The sequence below is a fragment of the Frieseomelitta varia genome, unplaced genomic scaffold (genome assembly GCF_011392965.1).
Source record: "Frieseomelitta varia isolate USP_RPSP 00005682 unplaced genomic scaffold, Fvar_1.2 scaffold_681, whole genome shotgun sequence".
NCBI lineage: Eukaryota > Metazoa > Arthropoda > Insecta > Hymenoptera > Apidae > Frieseomelitta > Frieseomelitta varia.
The window spans coordinates 55,075-74,572 of NW_025110458.1; the positions used below are offsets into that span (position 1 = coordinate 55,075).

At 39.2% G+C, this 19,498-nt stretch overlaps 2 protein-coding genes and 2 long non-coding RNA genes across 24 annotated transcripts in view; 2 read left to right on the plus strand and 2 right to left on the minus strand.

Moving 5' to 3' along the window:
- Positions 1–6,188, minus strand: part of LOC122535197 (glutamate synthase [NADH]) — a 17,984-nt gene extending 11,796 nt beyond the window's left edge. The window contains exons 1-5 of one of the 6 annotated variants that reach the window (XR_006308112.1): positions 3,434–4,193; positions 1,397–1,650; positions 1,011–1,141; positions 382–508; positions 154–279 (exon numbers count right to left, since the gene is read on the minus strand). Coding sequence is in view for 5 of the 6 variants with exons in the window: in XM_043666523.1 (XP_043522458.1) it covers positions 154–279; positions 382–508; positions 1,011–1,141; positions 1,397–1,519 (507 nt within the window). In the remaining variant the exon portion in view is untranslated. Of the gene's footprint in view, positions 1–153; positions 280–381; positions 509–1,010; positions 1,142–1,396; positions 1,651–1,778; positions 1,883–3,433; positions 4,194–5,835 lie in introns of those variants that run through there. The other 5 variants (XM_043666523.1, XM_043666521.1, XM_043666524.1 and 2 more) reach the window with 5 other exon arrangements.
- On the plus strand, positions 4,642–5,311 carry LOC122535210. Its single transcript, XR_006308115.1, has 2 exons — positions 4,642–4,867; positions 4,943–5,311. It is a non-coding gene; the product is annotated as an uncharacterized LOC122535210 (long non-coding RNA).
- Positions 6,189–6,344: 156 nt separating the features above from the next.
- LOC122535208 lies at positions 6,345–8,203 on the plus strand. Its single transcript, XR_006308113.1, has 2 exons — positions 6,345–6,436; positions 6,516–8,203. It is a non-coding gene; the product is annotated as an uncharacterized LOC122535208 (long non-coding RNA).
- Positions 7,530–19,498, minus strand: part of LOC122535196 (afadin-like) — a 24,658-nt gene continuing 12,689 nt past the window's right edge. For 10 of the 16 annotated variants that reach the window (XM_043666508.1, XM_043666506.1, XM_043666509.1 and 7 more), the window contains 13 exons: positions 19,251–19,324; positions 18,994–19,112; positions 18,282–18,437; positions 15,943–17,799; positions 13,887–13,991; positions 13,400–13,544; positions 13,007–13,267; positions 11,723–12,865; positions 11,505–11,634; positions 10,593–11,442; positions 10,206–10,471; positions 9,762–9,877; positions 7,530–9,673 (listed from right to left, as the gene is read on the minus strand). In XM_043666508.1, coding sequence (XP_043522443.1) covers positions 9,313–9,673; positions 9,762–9,877; positions 10,206–10,471; positions 10,593–11,442; positions 11,505–11,634; positions 11,723–12,865; positions 13,007–13,267; positions 13,400–13,544; positions 13,887–13,991; positions 15,943–17,799; positions 18,282–18,437; positions 18,994–19,112; positions 19,251–19,324 — 5,583 coding nt within the window. In that variant the 3' untranslated portion in view covers positions 7,530–9,312. Of the gene's footprint in view, positions 9,674–9,723; positions 9,878–10,205; positions 10,472–10,592; positions 11,443–11,504; positions 11,635–11,722; positions 12,866–13,006; positions 13,268–13,399; positions 13,545–13,886; positions 13,992–15,942; positions 17,800–18,281; positions 18,438–18,993; positions 19,113–19,250; positions 19,325–19,498 lie in introns of all 16 variants that reach the window. The other 6 variants (XM_043666504.1, XM_043666514.1, XM_043666517.1 and 3 more) reach the window with 6 other exon arrangements.

Sequence of the window (19,498 nt, forward strand, 5' to 3'; positions counted from 1 at the left end):
AAAAAAAAAAAAAAAAAAAAAAAAAAAAGAGACAAAAGGAGAAAATGATAGTCTAAAACAATGTTTAACAATTTAAATAACGATTTCGATAATAATATAGTAGAAATAATTTCGACGAGTGTGATATCGAAGAAATATTATCTTAATACCTACCTGTCGTTCAAGATTAACATCGTCTTGGTCGCCAGTGACAAAAACTTGGCGCATGTAAGGTTCGCATTTTTGTGCCACTTGGCCAATTCGTGTATCATCTGTTGGAACATCTCGCCAGCAAATTACCTGCAATACGGAAAGATAACCTTACACTCTGTCATACTAATGAAGTTATGCGTTATGCTTCATGAAGGAAATGACTGAAGGAAGCAATATCAATTACCATACCCTTAAATTGCATTCTTCGGTCAATTTTTCAAACGCAGCCTCAGCTTGCTGATGCGAGTTTTGATCAAGGAACAAAATGCCGGTGGCATAACGGCCAAATTGAGGTAATTCGATATTTTGTCGTTTGCTGAAAAACAAAATGAAAGAAAGAAACGTGAAGTTTAGGTGACAAATTACTTTGTACGAAATATCAATGTAACGTAACACGCATGGTATGTGGTATGACAATTATTACGTTACTAATGACCTTTGCAACCACTGTACTTTATTGAACACGAAACAGGCTTAATCTGGTGATTTAGAAGAGGAAGAAGAAAAAAAAAACAAGATAAGTAACTGAATAAAAGAACAAATGAAAGATTTCGCCCTGATTGTAGGGGATTACGTAGCGATTATGTATCGTTTGATATCGACGACGGCAGTATTCTAATAACAATAATAATTATAATAGTTGTGATAACGAGATAAACACGCAGTATTATTGATACGCTCGTCGACGACACAGCGATATAACCTAGAATTACGCCATCGATCTGCAGAAATTATAAAATTAAACACACGCGTTATCGGTCGGTTAATACGTCACAAGATGATAAAGCAGTAAAAGATCTCGGTGTGTTATCTCTTACCGCAATTCATCGGCGTAATATTCGTGTGGAATTGCACAAAGAACACCGGCCCCGTCGCCGGTATCGTTATCGCAGGCACAAGCACCACGGTGGTTCATACGCGCCGAAAGGGTTTCTGCATCGCGAACAATCTGCAATAATACGAACGAAATGAAAGAGAAAATCCGTGTATGCTATCTGGCGAAACGTATGCGAATCGTGGAGAGCCAGCGAACGCTTTTTCGGTTAACATAGGCACAGCTCATTGTCAGACACAAGCGTGCAAAGACGACGTTCCAACGCCACTCGGGCTAGGAGAACAAACTCTCTTTAAAGGCAAAATTCCAAGCCCAATGAGAAAAAGCTACGCGCGCGACTCTCCACTGCTGCGTGGTGACAACACTCACTTTATGCGACTTTTTCCCATCTATGGCAACAATGAATCCAACACCGCAAGCATCCCTTTCAAGCGTTGGATCGTAGAGAGCCTGTTTCGGTGGAAGAGACCAGGACGACTCGGTCCCGTGCATGCTTCTTCCTGTTGTTCAAAGATCCCCACCGACTTTAAAGTAGATTTAAAGTAAGACTTGCACTTTCAACAAGAAATTCGCTGAGCAGCAGGAACAGAGAGGAAACGCGATCGTGTCGTAATCTGGAAAAACTGAAAAAGAAAAAGAAATTTTAGACAAAGGGAGAAAGGCACAGAGTACGGAGAGAACAGAGAAGGAAAAATTGGCTGTTAATCGTAAAAGATTAGTCGAGTTTGTTGCAATCGGAGATACTCTATACCGAAATGGGAGCCGCACGGAGAGGCACATCGATACACTGTGTGTGAAATACGAAAATCGAATGTAGTCACTTGGGCGCACGGACCCGCTCTTGCGCGCGCGCGCTTCATTGATTCATTACGTAAAGAGTGTACGCGCGTAAAGTCTGTTTAATCGCCTAATGCAATAGATAAACCGGGAGTTCGCCGTACACAGAAAACAAAAAGCTCAAGCAAACAAGCCAATTGCGCCGATTGTCCAACGAATTCAAATTAGACGTAGTGCGAAAACCTACTTTACCCGAGTGGGGGAGAGAAATAGAGATAGAGATAGAGATAGATAGATAGATAGATAGATAGATAGATAGATAGAGAGAGAGAGAAATTTAATGCTGGTTTCCACACGACATATACGTACTTACATATATACAGACCCGTAGGTATCTACGTGTGCGTATGTACGTACAGACAGACAACATGGACGAATTCCCTCGCAAATGCAATCCATGTTCGGATATGCGAAATGAATGTGTTCGTTTCGATCTTATTGTAACTTTTCTATGCACACGTTCCATGCACACTGTATACATACACACATACATACATACATACTACTAGTTAAAATGTTGCTTCTTCTCTTTTCCTCCTTCCCGTATGCATGCCACACACAATGTCCGAGTTGAAATTTGATGTATCGCGAATCCGATCTGGTAAATTATTGATACCACTGATCAGAGGTCACCTCTGCGGTCGAGTTCGAAGGCGTAGATTCTTATACGCGTACTCTTCTATCGAAGGTAATGCGAAACTAGATCTCGTTATTGCGCATATTATACTGTGAATCGATCGGCCGACAAACAACAAACATCGTTTCCTTACACGCTCTCATTCGCGAATAATTATCTACCTCGTCCTAATCGTTTCAACCGGATAAATAAGCCTTGCGTCCTAAAATGCGTTCGTCGCATGTAATTCAAAGTAAACAAACATATTTATTTTCTCAGAGTCACGTGTAATGCTCCTCGCCTCCATGCTCCCGAGACACACGTACAAATCTTCAACCGCAAACTCGAATCGATACGCGCCGCGATCTCTCGCAATTGCACAATGTTACGATTAGTTTTCAACGTTTTGGTTGTTAAACATGAACGTACGTAAACACTCACGTTCATGTACAGCACAAAGTTAGAGTGGAAAAGAATCTGCGAGATGCATGTCTGGTACGTGTGTGTATGCACTGTGCATACACGTTAGATGGATTAAAAAAAATCAATACAAACTCGAATTGAACGAGAGAAGAGCAAGAAATGCAAATCCAAACTACAAAAAGCGAAACTCGACAATTTGTAACACAACGCACAAAGGCAGAGCAGAGAGAGAATTAAAAATCAAAAGGCAAGATTGACGCAGAAGATGGTTGCCTCTTCCTCTTCTATCAATAATTTTTCATGATTCGGCGCGTTTCACACATAGCAGATTTACGAAATATATATATATATATTTAATAACATTTAATAGTATTATAATACATCTAGACACGCTTACCAGTAAGTTGACTTGAAACAAATCCGTACACTTTCTCTTTTCGCGCAAATATTTCTCCTATGTATTTCTTTCGGCGTTTCGAAACACGCGTATTAACAAATCTAAATGCGTGAATAAATTTATATGGACTCACGTTTCAAAATCTTCGAGAGCAGAGATCAAGTTCCTGCTTTTCTACAGTATCGAAAATATACGTAACATATGTATGTCGTCGAAAAGTTTCCAACCTTTTACCAAGATCTTTTCCTTCCTACACAATGATATGTTTTATCTTTATTCTTCTCGCCTTATCTTCCCCTATCGTACTGCTGTCTCGAATTTTTTCGCATCCGTTTCGTTATCTTGTCATCTCGTCGTTGCTATCGTCACTCTCGCCGACAATCAGTCTCTCTCTCCTCGTTGCTGTGTCTCATCGAGATTTTCTCTCCACCGATAAAACAGTGGATGTTACTTTCTTTCCAATCTTCTTCTTGTTGATTGTATCTACATGTTATTGTCGACTCGCGAGATTCGTCGCACCGTATCACATTGTATTGTATATGACACTCAAATACGTGTCATATCGTTGCAACTTCTTTTCATCGTCTCATCTTACCACCTAATCAACAACCCCGCGCTTCATTTCGCCATGCAACAACCATCTACAGCTTTACACGGAGCTTCTCCTGCCATTGTTTCTTCTTTTTCTCTTATTACATGTTTCTTCTTCTTTTATCTTGTTTCTCTTCACGGGCACACTTGTTTTACGCTCGACTATCTAACCAACCACGTTCATCTTCATTCATATTATGTAAAGTTCCAACGTAGCTTTAGTTATCCTCTTTTTCGGAAAATCTACCAAATTTTCGATACATTGTCTGGTGTCCACTTGTCTTTTACACTTACTAAATCTATTCTTGTTCCTTTTTTTTTTTTTTTTTTTTTTTTAAGAATGTAACGAGTCAAGAAGAATTAATTTGGCGACACTCTGCGATATCCTACCGCATGTATGAATGATACACAATGATGTAACGCGTCTTTCTTTTTACTTTTACGTTTTTAGGTGTTTGTTTTGGTGAAAATTCTCTGAAAAGGATGGATACAACGATAACTTCAAAATGAAAAGATAAGAAAATTTAAGGCGAGACGAACAGAGAATATAAATACAGCATAGACCAAAATTTTGATGAATACGTTAAGAATGCCTGGTATCAACTCCAACTTGTCGTTGAATTTTAATATGCGGTTGACAGATCAGCGGTATTCAATCGGGGAAATTCTGTGAAATATATGCTTCCAACTGTGTTGGATAGTTCTGGCTAGTGCAAATATTTGGCATTTCGCCAATGCGTCAATAGGACGTATGTAACAGGGCTCAAAAACTCTCGGTTTTCCTTAAAATACATTTCTATTTTAGCAATGCGAAATCATCATTGATAACGCTGCAATTCAATTTGCATACTTGCAATGTTACCCGTGCATGAGAATATTGCCGTAATTCGCAAATTCTTGCGAAAGAGCATCAATCTACCTTTTGGTACTATTTTTAAAAATCTCTCTCACAACCACACCGACATATCGAGATATCGTCTCTTTTTTTTCTCCACTCGCGCATCCTTTTCACCTCCTTTCTTTCCACACCTAAATCGCAATTATCTCTGAGACTACTAGAGTTGTTAAGAAAGAAAGAAAGAAAAAAAAAGAAGAATCTTTTCTCGCTCGTTAATTTCCTTCCTCGCAATGCGAAACAGATAATCTCGAGCCACTCGGTAAATTTCAATTTCGAAGATAACAATAATATACTGTGGAAACGGAAACTCCTGTTATCGTTACGAATGCAGTTGCGTATATTAAATATACGCTTGCCAGACAATTTTCTTTTTAAAAACATCGCTCGATCTCTTCCACGACGGTAGCTACCAAATCAATCGATGCGCACACACGTACTTGTAAACCTTTCAAGGATCCTTTAATCGTTGCCAATTTATCCGTTTATCGTTCGATCCCTACCAATAAAATTGCACATTAGAATTTTCGTATATTATTTCCTGGCGGATCTGACGAAAGTAAAGACTTATGTACATTATAAGAGAAAACTTCGGCAGGATTATTTGGATCGCAGAGAACACTGACTGATACAACAACGCACCGGCATCCACGAGTCTAATTCAAGTACCATATAAACTGGTTTCCTAAGCGATCCCGACCAATTTTATGGTTTCGTGTGTGATCGGCAAAGCGTTCGCGTTTGCACACACATGGCATGCACACACTCGCAAAACAGGAGCACGAACATCGACGATATTCCATACTCATCGATGATGTGTATCCCACATGAAATTAGCGTTTACTATTAATCAAACTCCGCTAGTCTCCGCTAGATCTTTTGCTAGACTAACAAAAATTACGTTTTGGAAAAATTCTCGTACGTGTAAACGCACGTGCAACATACTCGAACAGCGTTTATTCGACAAACGAATGCTCTTTTTTTTTACGCAGAATTAAACTGGCTGTTTACGTAATCCAAATTAAAATAGAAATAACGAAAATATTTACCTGCAGGTTAGGAATCGTTTCAACGATAAATAATACCACGCATGTGCTCAATCCACACAATGGTTAACTTTACATAGAAATTATAACGTTATAATCGCTGTATTCGTTCGATGCTTCAATTTCGTCTACCGTCTAAATGAGAACCGATTCTCATACGTGCACGTTAATAGACGTAAATCAGTCAATATTTCCTCCCGAGTGTGTTCACCATTGAAACGGTTTTTCACTTGACGCTTTCGGCGGTATAACAAGTGTATCGACGTGATAAAACGCACGAACGTGACTGGAACTCTGTTACTCTTTCCCAAAAGAACTTGCTGCTATCGTACTGTGAATTCAGTCGAGACGCAAGCACAACTATCCACGATGCGGTCGAATCGACTAACACAATTTCTTTGAATTTAGTTTTCCTGACTATATTCCACGGATCAACGGAGGAGACGTTTCCTTCCACCTGACGCGACTATGCCGCCTCTCTCGGCAAATTTCCAGTCGATGTTAGCTAAATTATAACATGCGTCGTATGCGTTCTCTTTTCGTGATGTCGCAGCAACTGGACACGAACGAAGAGACTCTGAGTGATATCTAAAATATATCCCTAGTATGTATCAAAAATATACTTGTCGCACAAAGTGAAACTGACTCGCGACAAACATCTCTTTGTGCTCGCGATTCGCTAGTTTCAGCTTGGCCGGAGACACAGAAATAGAATAGCCGAGGATTGGAAACGTCGTAAATACAGAGTAGAACGTCGATTATCCGAACTAATCGGGACACAAATCCGTTCCGATTAAACAAGCGGTCTGGAGGAATCAACTTCGCAAATAGGTTTCAAACACGAGTGTTTATTACGTAAAAGAATACGTACATAGATGCTGTAAGATTTCCATTGTCTCTTCACCTGGTATGCAACACAAGAGCTCTATCTCTTGCGATTAATGCCAGATCCATTTGTACATACATACATAGATTTAATTATCATCACATTTGCTACCTTCGAACTTCTCTCTACAGATGAAAATCTCTCTTATTGTTCAAGTTACTTTAAAATTCCAATAATATCGATTCACTATTTTTTAATACTAGCACTATTTTTTAATACTAATTGTACATTTTCCAACATTATATTCTGCGACTGAATTATAATATGTATTTTCACTTCTTTTTTAAATATTCAATGATATTTAATTAATTTTTCTTTTAATAGTATTTTCATGGTGTAAATGAAGGGCAAGTTTACCTGGACGAGGCACTAAAATTTGGTGGACATTTTATCCATTTCAAAGGATCATTTTATCCGTTCCAAAGTATAAAAGTTGCTCGTTTGAAAGATGTAATTTAAATGTGCACTTATATAATTAGGCTGTATTCAGATAATTCACGTTCTACTGTATATTACTTTGGAATTTTCTAATATATAGGATTCTATACTCGAGGCAGATTAAATTCGATTATGTAGAAATATGTGTATCGTACGTATCGTTGTATAATTTAATCTTCTAATCAAATTAAGTTCAATGTACATATACCATTGTACTGTTTTTCAAAGTTAAAACTTTTCTACAGTATAAAATTTTTATGATTTTTATTCCAATGATATAATCGTATAATAGCTCTCTCTTTCTATCTGTATATTATTATAAGTTGCAGGCTAAAGAGGGAAATGGTTGAATGTGTACATAAACATAATTAAATTTATTTGCTTGTTATGTTATACTCTTCCTTTCGTTTATTAATGACACTTTGAAAATATTCCTCTTCATTTATATACATGTCCAAATAATCTTCGTTAGAATTTCTTATCATTATAATTAATCTCTTTGATAATATATATCTTGTAATCTAAAATCTGTGTATTTTTCTTTGCATGTACATGTGTGTGTGTGTGTGTGTATGTATGTGTGTATTAATACCTATAAGTAGGTACCACTTAGAAATCAAGGAGTATCATCTTGTCTAAAATACTTTTTTTCAATCACTTTAGATTACAAATAACTTTTTTTTTATTTCTTAATCGCATCGTACGTTTACATTAATTAAAAAATAGGTGATCTGTAAATGTTATGTATAATCGTTAATGTATACAATAGTAAACTGTGACAATACTTTGCAAATACTTGTTTAAATCATTATCAAATTACTTTCGTATCGACGGAACGTGAAAATACATATATGTTAGAAAAAATATATAGTGTAACTATATTATGTAACATCATACGTTCGTTGTACACAATAAAAACGATATTTCTACGTGCCGCGCATTGATTTCTCGTTAGTTTATCTACTTCCCTGTTGATTTATCTTAATTTCAACAACTTTCTTTTTCAATAGATCTCGCAAATTTCATTATCATCGGAACAACTAAATATACGATTGTAAAAACAAATGGTAAAATCCAATGTTGCGATGTAAAGAAAAAGAAACATAGGAGTTACAGCGTCTTTTTCTCCACATCGCTCGACGAGAAATTACATGTGCGTCGTACGATAAACGCACGTAAATAAAATAAAATCTTACAACAATGCAACTACATCTACGCACGTAATGAACCAAGGTGGAAGAATTATTATTGGTCACCGTAAGAAACTAATCTAATAGATCTAGAACGGACTGATCAATAACGTGAATTTAGTAGTTTACCATTTGAAATTTCGTTTGGTCAAATATATATGTGTCATTTGTGTTATATAATCATTATTTCATTTTAAAGCTGCCACACATTTGATTAAATTCGTAAATATTTCATCAACGACGATTGCATTAAAGCTATCGTGCCTCTTGGCTGTGTAACGAAAAAGTGCACACGAGTCGGTCAGAGTGCTCGGTATCCGATACGCGTCACACATCAAATATATAAATACGAAACAATATCGTAAATAACAAGTAATTCTAAAAATTCAACTAGTGTTCTATCTATGTACATTCAAGATAAAATGTATAATCTTTATATGGTACACTGTGTTTCAGTAAAATCGATGTAATAATTCTCAAATCCCAGGTTAATTACCATAGATTTCGTTATAAGCCTTATAGTAGCCATTGCGTAGAACTATCAGAAAATGCAAATTGGTCCAATGGAATGATTAGGCATTAAATGCATTCGACATTAACTGTGTAATTAAATACTAAAAATACAAAAGCCAAGAGGTGAAATATACTATTACGTGAATGCATTTATTTTACCCTAATATACCCCTACCTAAATAACAATTGTCCTACTACTTGTCTCGTCTCCATATCCATTTTCATGGCATACTTTTGGTCAAAACAGTGCAAATAATTGCTGGAATGATCCATATACGTCTACATAGAATGGTCGGTTCCGTTACGAATATAATACACATTATATACTCTACATTAAATATAACAAGTTTCGTTCTCGACCTTTACCATGCTGATCTTTCTGATCTTTATTCGCATTAACAACAGTATGATTCTAAAAAAAATAAATCAATTTTTAATTTTCAGTCTTAATTTCTATTGTTGTCGGTTGCTATTATTGTTATTGATATTACTGCCATTGTTACTGTTATTGTTATTTGGATTATTGCTACTGCTGCCACTGTTGCTGTTATTGTTGTTGTTGTTGTTACTGTGGTGGTTGTGGTGGTGATGATGGTTATTACTGTTTAGTGTAGGAACACTGGGGTTTCCAATGTTGTCTATCTCGCGCTGCGCACGTGAAATTTTTACCTTGTCCCGCGGGGTTCCATCTTCACCGGTTTCCATTGCGAACATCTTCATTTTTTCCTTAAAACTGAGCTTTTCAGGTACTTGTCCCACTTGAGAACTTTGTTGCTGTTTTTGCTTTTCAGCGAGTCTTCTTTGTCTAGGATCCCTAAATAGCCAAGTGAAAAATCTACAGTTTATCTTCTGATTATTACTAATCATTCGAGAACAACAAAATTAGCATGTCATGGCGTTACTTGTATACTTCCTGAGCACCTATAACACCAGGTGTACTACCAGTAATCGAAGTTCCACTGGATCCTTCAGGCGTTTTTGGAGATGCCAATAAAATTTCCGCATCGTTTATGAAATTCTGAAAATGCGGTTTGCACAGTTTTTGTAATTGAATTTTCCACAAGAATACCGGGAAGCTAGCTACATGTAAATAGTTGGCTACATGTTGAATTAATGAAAGATTTAATTACGCAAGAAAAGTCAAGTGCTTCGAAATCGATTCTTAAGTGCTAAATGATCGATTCTGAGTGTATGTATGTGCAACAAGAAGGCTCGTCAAGTTTTCTTATGCAATACAATTTATACAATATTTGTAAGTAGTTAAAAAAAAAAAATACAAACGATTAGATATATGTAAAAGTGATGTTAATTTAAAAATATACACATATGCGTGCAATCTATCTTACATTTGGATCTTCTGTAATGACATCCATAGTCGAAACTTGACTCGTATTAGAATTTCCAGACGAAACGTTTCGTTGCATAGATTCTACATTTGCGTTCGAGTCGTGAAAAGAAACTTTCTTAATGGACGTCGATTGCGGTTGAGTCAACGTTATTATATTTGATATGTTTGCATTATTTGATCTGAGAGTACTCTGCTGCGACATAATCGCGTAACTGGAACCTCGTTCTGGAGGTAGAGGCGCGTCATTGCTAGCGTTTTGCGTGGCTGTCAAAATATACACGTAGTATTTATATATCGAATAATTATCACAATAGTTACCAGAAGAAGATCATTTCTTTTTTCATTTTTATTGAAATTCATAATTACGAATAATATAAATACTTACAAGATGCGTTTGATCCGTTAATAATTAAACTGTCCAATCGTAACATACTGGGATGCAATAACTGTTGAGTTTTTAAATGGGATTGCAACTGCTGCGAATGATGCTGTTGCTGATACATTTGTTGAATTTGTTGTTGCTTGTTCATTTCTTCTTCCTTCTTTTTCGACTGAGCATCATCGAATTCTACTTGTTTTCGCTTAATTTCCTCGTGTCTACGATGAATTTCCTTTTCTTCGTTAGATTGAGACAAACCAAGGGGTTTCTGAGAGGAGGTCAAATGAATCAAGGATGACATTTGAAATTGCCCTATGTTATTTGCCATTTGATTGGCGTGTTCGTGTTGAAAGTCTGACGATAAATGCGAGTCAGAATTATCTTGTTGTTGTTGTTGTTGTTGTTGATGTGATTGCTGCTGTTGTAAATTTGTAACATTTTGCGAATATTGCTGAGACGAACTATTGATCGTGTGTGCTGTCGCGGCATTGGTAGAATGCATCAGGGAAGTAGTACCGGTAGACTGACCAGTGTGGCTCCCTTTGACAGATTGATTGATCATATTGGTTCTAGACAAGTTGAGATGATGTTGGTCCAGTGAATTATTTCGATCTTGCGCCACCGTTGTACGAAGCAAACTTTGTTGAATTCTTATGTTTTCGGTATCCAAGTCGTTACTTTCCTCGTCGTCGTCCTGTTGGTTGGCAACTTCCTCGGCTCTCTTTTGAAAGTCTCTCTCTAGTTGAAGAGCTCGCAGTTGCTCCTCTTGTTGCGATGTCCTATGAGATAGTGCACTTAATTCTGCTATTTGTTGGTCCCGCCATTGTCTTGCAGCTTCTCTTCTGCGCGCTTGTTCCTAAATGACAGTGATTGTAAGAATAAAACGATAAACGACAAAGACTTGACAAATGAACTTACTCTTTCTTTCTCTTCTCGCTGCCACGGATTTGAAGCGCTATACTGATACTGACGTGGTTGTAACGCAGCCCCACTCGTATTTGCAGGATAGTATCCTCCGCGAGGAGGATCCTGCATACTCGCGGTGTACCTAGATGGGCAAGCGTTTCTTTCAGTCTTTAATTATCTAACGTTAGTTATCTACGTCTTTCTATTGTAACCGATAAACAAGACGTTACCTTGAATCCGTTTGTTTGTTGTAAAGTGGATGAGTCGAAGTGCTCGGTGGCGGCGGCGGAGGACTTTCTGTAAATCCTTCTTCCGCTAGAGCAGACCGTATCGAAATTTCGTTGGACATGGTATTTCCGTCCGACGCAGCTTGCGCTCTGTTCATTTCACCTTCGTCATTATAATGTTCGTTTCGTACGTCCGAATTGGCGTTTAAATAATACTGCGATCCAACAGCAACATGTTGGTTCTGATCCACGTACAATTTCCCAATGTCTCGTATACCCTGATCTCTTCCATAGTCGAGAAACATTCCGTTTGACTGCAAGCGAATCAAATCATTCTTTCCCCTCGGTGATGTCACGCCAGCGTGTCCATATTGAATGTGTCCAAGATTTTGTTGTTGTTGTTGTTGTACATTTTGATGTTGGTGTTGGTGTTGCTGTTGCTGTTGCTGTTGGTGTTGATGCTGATGTTGGTGCTGATGCTGATGCTGATGCTGATACTGATGTTGATGCTGATGCTGATGCTGATGCTGATGCTGAAGTTGATGTGGATGCTGATGTTGCGACTGAGGTTGAGATTGATGTTGGTGTTGATGTTGATGTTGGTGCATATGCGAAGACTTTCCATACTGAACCATGTACGAGCCGTACTGCGTATCCAAGTAACCAGAATTCGAAGAACCCGTTTGCCTTGCGGCGACATGACCAGACACTGAGATGGATGGTGCCGAGGACACTGTTACTGGTGGACTCGACCCCAAATTTGGTTGAGAACCGATAGATTTTGTCGGTCGGACGCCAGAACCGACCGACGATTGAACAGACATGTTTGTTTTCAAATTATACGCGTTTGGTCGATACTGATTCAATGAAGCTGGAACGCCACCTCGTAGTTCACGTCTTCTGACCTCCTCCTGCATTTCTTGAAGCTTCGCTTCTTGTCGTATTATGTCTCGAGACGACTGAGACCTTGGCGGCGCTGCAGAATTTTGTTGCTGCGACAGACCACCAACGGGATAAGCTTGCTGTTGGGCTTGAGGCACGTACGCGGATATCGGACGGTCCTTGGTCTGATTTATTTCAAACGCACCCGGACGATTCAGAAAATTTTGCGAGCCTCTCGAGTTCTTTTGCAACTGCAAAGGATTCCTGAAGAATTCGCGAGAAGGAGGAAGAAAATTAGGAGATTTAAATTGACAACACACAAATGGGAAATATCAACTAAGAAATAAGAAAAGTGAAGCGAATGAATTTTATTGAAAGAGACAAACGACAAAGAAAGCTGCTTACCTATCATCCGAATGTTGAGACGGGCTGTGCCGTTGCTTGGCCGTGTTTGCGGGCGCGTCTTGATTTCGATAGATGCTCAAGTTTTGATAAAATCTTTCGGCTTCGTTACCTTGAAGCATGCTCGAACCGACATTGACGCTCGAGGCATTGTTACTCGTTGTTTGACCAGGGTTCAAATTTGGCGACGACTGCTGTCTACTCACAAGACCGGTTGGTGGTAACGTCCCAATTTTTGTCGGGTCGTGCAAATTATGACTCGAGCTGTTTTATATATATATATATATATATAAATATATATATAAAAAAAGAGAAGAGCAATTAATCGTGATGTGATTCAACGTGTAACGTCTGTAATTTGCCAGAATTCGGGGGGGAAAAAAAAAGGAATCTTACCGAGAACGTAGCGACGTCGAACCGTTGATCGCAGTCATTGGTGGAGGTGGCTGAGTGACGGGCGGTGTAACGCTGTTGCTCGACGATGCCCTGCTATAGCCAGGGTTGAACACCTCGTGCTGCTGTTTCCCATCCGTTCCTACGTCTGTTTCATACGACACGTGTCATTAATTTACATGCGTACGTACGTGAAATTTTAACAATACGAGGAGGCAATAACGCGATAATGATACAATAATAAACAGAAATACAACGTACTTGTAGGTAGAGAAAATGGAACAAACAAAGAGAATAGAAAACGAAACGAAAAGACGGGAAGCGGATTAAAATCGTGTGGCGAGGTAGTAACGAAATGAAGCAAAGAGAAACGAAAGGGGTGCGCGAATTCAACAACCAACAGCGTGGTAATGACAGTCATAACAGAGCGCAGAGCTCGCAGTCATCATCATTCATTTCCCCTCCTTCAATTGTCATCATCTCTACTTACTATGCAACGCTGGCACGGACTTGCTGGTATGTATTTGCTGTTGCGGGGCAGTTGCATCGCGTCCAAGCCGAGACGGTAAATCTCGTTCACTCATGCGACGAGGTCCTGCGATAGCCACCACACATGCGAAAACATATTACATATGTATCTGTGTAATATTCGTAGCTTACCGACGTTTGCTATGAAACATTTAGACAGGCATGGACAACTCAGGCACTATACTATATACCAATGATGACGAACCTATGAACCAACGCCGGTCAGACACTGACCCACGCGTTGATTTTTATAAACTTATCATCATATATATAAAACAATTTTAATTATTTTTCGAACTCCTCTTTTCAAAAAATGTTGAAAAAATTACAAGTGTTCGGTTAGAGCTTAAAAGTGAGAAATAAATGCATAATTGTGTTTTATGGAAGATTTACCACTTGGTTATGTATATATATATATATATATATATATATATATATATATATATATATAATATAGGTATTTTAAGTCTTAAATGTTATACGAGTTACTTGTGTGTAAAAAATTTTATATAGAATGGGTAGCTTTGCTACTTTTTTATATAATAAAAGAGAGAACAGACAATAAAAAATATTAAGAAATAAAGTGTGTGTGTGTGTGTGTGTGTGTGTGTGTGTGTATATATATATAATGTATAGTGCAGGGGTGACTGGGCATGATGTCACCCCTTTTATATCAATTTTTCGACGTTGACATTTATTTTTTGCTCTTTACTTGCAAAAGTAAAAGTTAAAGTAAAATAAAAAGGAAACGTAAACTTTTTAGAGGATTATAAAAGTGAGAACCAAAAAAAAAGTAGTTTTTAACCATCCTCCCCTCCACCTTTCCAAGTGACGCCACTGACTTAGTGACCCACGAGCTAGTATTAAAAAAAAAAAAAAATAATGAACAAATTTCAACCTACTTTTCAAAAAGGTTCGCCGTCACTGCTATATACATACGTATCACGAATATCAATTGAACGGATTGCATCGCTCAAAAGAAATCATAAAGTATATATAAATAACATCAAGTCTTCACGCGTGCATCGCGTGCTCATCGTTATCATTCAGTACCATCACCAGTGCGTGTATGTTTGTCAGATTACAAAGTACACATTGTACGCTTATTTTATCTATGCTCACTCGAGAATGTGTTCTAACAATACACGTGCATGCATCGCAACGAGAGACGTAGAAACGATAATAACGTGTAAGTGACATAGAATACAAATATCGAATATACGCAAATCTATACATACACATTATATACGTGCACAGTCATCTTCACGTGAAACTGAGAGGATGAAATAAACAAGAAAAGGAGCGAACATGTAACATCAAGACTGTAAGCTCGTGGTTCCCAACCCCGTAGGCTCCCACACCCCAGCACAGCAAGGCAATCCGAGAATGAGTTTGCCAACAGTGAATTCTTTCTTCTGCATTTCTTTAAATGAAAATTCAACTTTCCAATTTTTCTCTTTCGTGGACGTCACGCTCTTTGGAAGCTTGTTGAGGCCTTTTAGACTTTCTCCACGTTAAAAATTCAGTTTTTGGATTATATTGTAAGGATTTCAGAGATGCTCAGGTGGGGCATGGCCAGAAGAAGGTTGGGAACCACCGCTATAAGCGAGCCGAGTTCCATTCGTCTCTTTTGTACATTTTTTTTCATTCTCACTCACTCACTCACTCACTCACTCTCACTCTCTCTTTCTCTCTCTCTCTCTCTCTCTCTCTCTCTCTCTCTCTCTCCCTTTTTTTTCGCTCTATACTTTCAACCTACATAAAACGTGTAAACATCTCATCATGGCGAGACGAGTCACCAACGAAAGAAACAAAAGAATGTGCTTAAAAATTGCGACCAAAATTCAAATTCCTGCAACTCAAAGTGTCAAAAAAATCAAGAGAATAATGTATTTACGTATCTTGACATGCCCTATGACACTATGGATTGGCATTAAAAAATTTTGTACATGACACTTTTTCTCAACATTGGCAGGCACGCGTTCGAAAGATGTGCGAGAGCAGAATTAATTGCTTACGTAGAAGAAAGCCAATATCCAGACGAGTTTCACTTGATCTTTGATAAATCTTGGATTCTAAACCAGACATTTTCCAATCTTGGTCGAGCTTTGTATCGGCCTCTAGATCTCTAGATCGGCCAGACGTCAACGTTTCTCTTTCAATCGTTGTACACCCCTGTTGATCGATTTCAATCGGCAAAACGTCGAAATGGTTTCTCCCTTCGACGCGCGACGCTGAATTCCCTTCAGATTTCAGATCTCCGACGATGAAACTTTGTTTGCAACGAGCTTTGGCCCCGTTTTCATCGTTTCTATTATCTCGCGACGAGTCCTCGTTCAGAGATCGAACACACCGCTGATCGTTGGTGACGAGAAACGACGAGGTAGCTCGTCCCAATCGATTCTCAATCGCCAAAGAGCATTCCTTCGAGTTACACCACCTTCGTTTTGGCTGCTCATTTTCGTTCTCATTCCGACGCAACAATTCCCTCGCCTTCTCGACGTTCGGATAGGAATTGGACAGGGTTTTGATCAGTTTACCATCGACGGGCACCAGCGACGATCGTTTGCCCTTTTTCTCTTGAACGCAATTCCCTCCGATATCCATTGGCCACGACGACGCAAATCTCTGAATATTCGCCTGCATTTCACGCAGAAGCAACGGCGCAGACGCCGCATCTCGCTTCTCATCAACGACAACTCCGTCCGAGGATTCGGCATTTGCACATCTGTTTGACAACAGGTGGAAAGAAGGCAGAGAGGGAGAACGATAGGGAAAGGACGACGACCCTCCTGCTGTTCTCGAATCGTCGCCGAGATCGGACATCTCTCTCAGTTGTTCTATCATCTGTCTTTGTTCCGACAATGACAACTTTCGTTTGCCATTCGTCGATCTAACACCTCCGCGCACTACCTCAGCCAAATCGTTGGGATCGCTGTTCTCACTCGACAGATCGACGGTTAATTTTTCCAACATTTGATCCGATTCGATCGATAGGAGATATCGTCGTTTGATCTCATCGTCTCTCAAATCCAGTTCGGATCGACAGTGATTGTGATTACTGTCGTCGTTGTCGTCGTTGTCGTCATCATCGAGGGTAAGAAACCGACCGGAAAGTGCTTGACGAGCCCGAATCGAGGCGACGTTTGGTTCCGATGCGAACTTCTTCGAACTCTCCAGCAATTTCATCGAATTGGGTCGACGACCGATCGACGGTTCAACGTCGCCGAGTTTCGAAAAGTGTTTGGTCAACGCTGCGACGCGACCACCGTAACCGAGGCGCACCTCTTCCGGTGATTTCCAACACTTGCCGAAGCTCGACACGTTGCCCGACGTATCGCCATCTAGGCCAGACAGATCAAGATTTAACACTGGAATCGCTGCGTTATCGACGCCGTTTTTTGCCGTCGTTCTCAAGATCGTGCAGATTTCAACAGCATCGTCGTCTTTTTCTTGTCGCTCGTCCCACAATTCCTCTTCTCGGTGCTCGTTCGCGATCCGTGATCCCTCGATCATCAATCGTTGCGAGCATCTGGGACGTTTGATCGTAACGTCGTCGCCATTGCATCGTGGTAAATTCGATCTCGCGACGAAATCGTCTGGCGAGATATTCGTCACAGCGTCAAACGCGCCGTCGTTGCCTTTCGATCGGTAATCGTCGACTTTGTTCGAAGGATGAAACGGGAAGGGCGTTTCGACAGTTTGATCGATATAAGGTATCGAATCGAGAGAGAGATCGTCACGTTTGACGGTCGTCGCTGTCGTTGCCGAGGGCTGTCTGTCCGAATTTGCCGACGGGTTTAAAACGATCGACGACGACGTTCGGACAGCATTTACATTTATCGGTTGGGCAAGCGAAACGAATTGCCCAACTTCTGAAACAGAATTTTGGCAAACTTTGGTCTGGTTTTCTTGGTTATCGGTAAGTTGAAGCGTGTACATTACTGCTCGGTAGATATAGAGACAATAATAATAATATCGCGTGATTTGCTAATATCCATAGAATCTGAAAATTTGCTCAAAAATTTCCATTACCATCACCACCACCACCACCACCACTACTACTACTACCATGTTCAACAACTACAATACTTTCTCGTTTTTCTCGTTTTCAAATGTTGCTCTTTTGTCTTTTATCGGCCATACGTATTTCGCGTATTTTTATTTTAATTTTAATAACCGCTCGTCATGGGTCAACTCGTTGCAAACGAGATTCCCAGAGCAGATCACAGTATACCGATTCGAGATACAACGGAGCGACATACAGAAAGGAGAAACATTGAACAAATTTCGACGAAAATAATTCACAACAACGCACATCCAAATCCTTTTGAACAAATCGAAGAAAGAATCGCACCTGGTACTGAATCGATCGAACGTTCCGAATCGATCGCATGCCTTGGAACGCTCAACAAATTACCCATCGAATGCGACGTAGATGGCTGCTCGTTCGTTTCCTGTACCGTCGAAGAAGCTTCCAAGTTCTCGGACTTGGGTCGAACCTTGTGCGCTGCTCGGGAACAATCAGTTAGTAAAGCGTTAATCAAGCACAGCGATTATCTATATTTGGCTGTATTTGGCAACGGACCAGAACCCGACCACAACAAAATAACAAATGCGAGGCGACGGACAATGCGAGCGAATAATTCACGATTCGTGAAAGCGTTGTCTCAAGCTGTTCTCTCGACATTCCGCAATTCCGACAAAATCAACAGCATCGCCCCGGGATCGATTGGAGTTTATTATTTTCTATTTTTACTAACGCAAGTTTTAAGCAATCGCTTAATGTTTCACCTCCCCTCTCTATTTATTATCACATTGCTCCTTTTCACGCTCGTTGCCTCACTTTCACGGCGTTCTTCATTGTCTTGTAAATTATATACACACATCACGTGCGTGTATATACTTGTATACTTTTTCACCGCAAACCTCTCGTTTCGTCAGTATCACAACGGAACGAATCGTCGAGCGGTGAACTCGCACAATACTCGAACGTATTACATTGAAAATATTAATCGGAGTGGTGGTTGTTACTAGTTCGAAATGTGGACCAACAAAAACATACGCACCTCTGGTCATCACTGGCGAAGGTTGAGACAGCAAAGTGGCTAAACCGTGGTATATGGCACCTTGCTTAGCAACTTCCAACGTTACTATTGGCCCGGTTCGTACTAAATATTCAGCAGCCCTACAAAAAGAAAAGGAAAAAAAGTGACAGACACCGCTACTGTAGACAACTCTCACTGCAGTAAAAATTGACGTATCACGTGGGATTTTCCCACAGTGATGATTCTATAATCATTGTGCAATCTCAATCGTTACTCACTTTTCTTGAGTTATTCCTACTAAACTTTGTCCGTCCACTTTTAGCAGTTGGTCACCAGCCGTCAATCTACCATCCTGCATATACATATATATATGTACGTGTGTATTTTAAAATTGCGATGAAAAAACTACAAATAATTAGCGTCATGCTATATAATAGACATATATATATATATATATATATATATATATATATATATATATATATATATATATATATATATATATATACATATATATATATATATA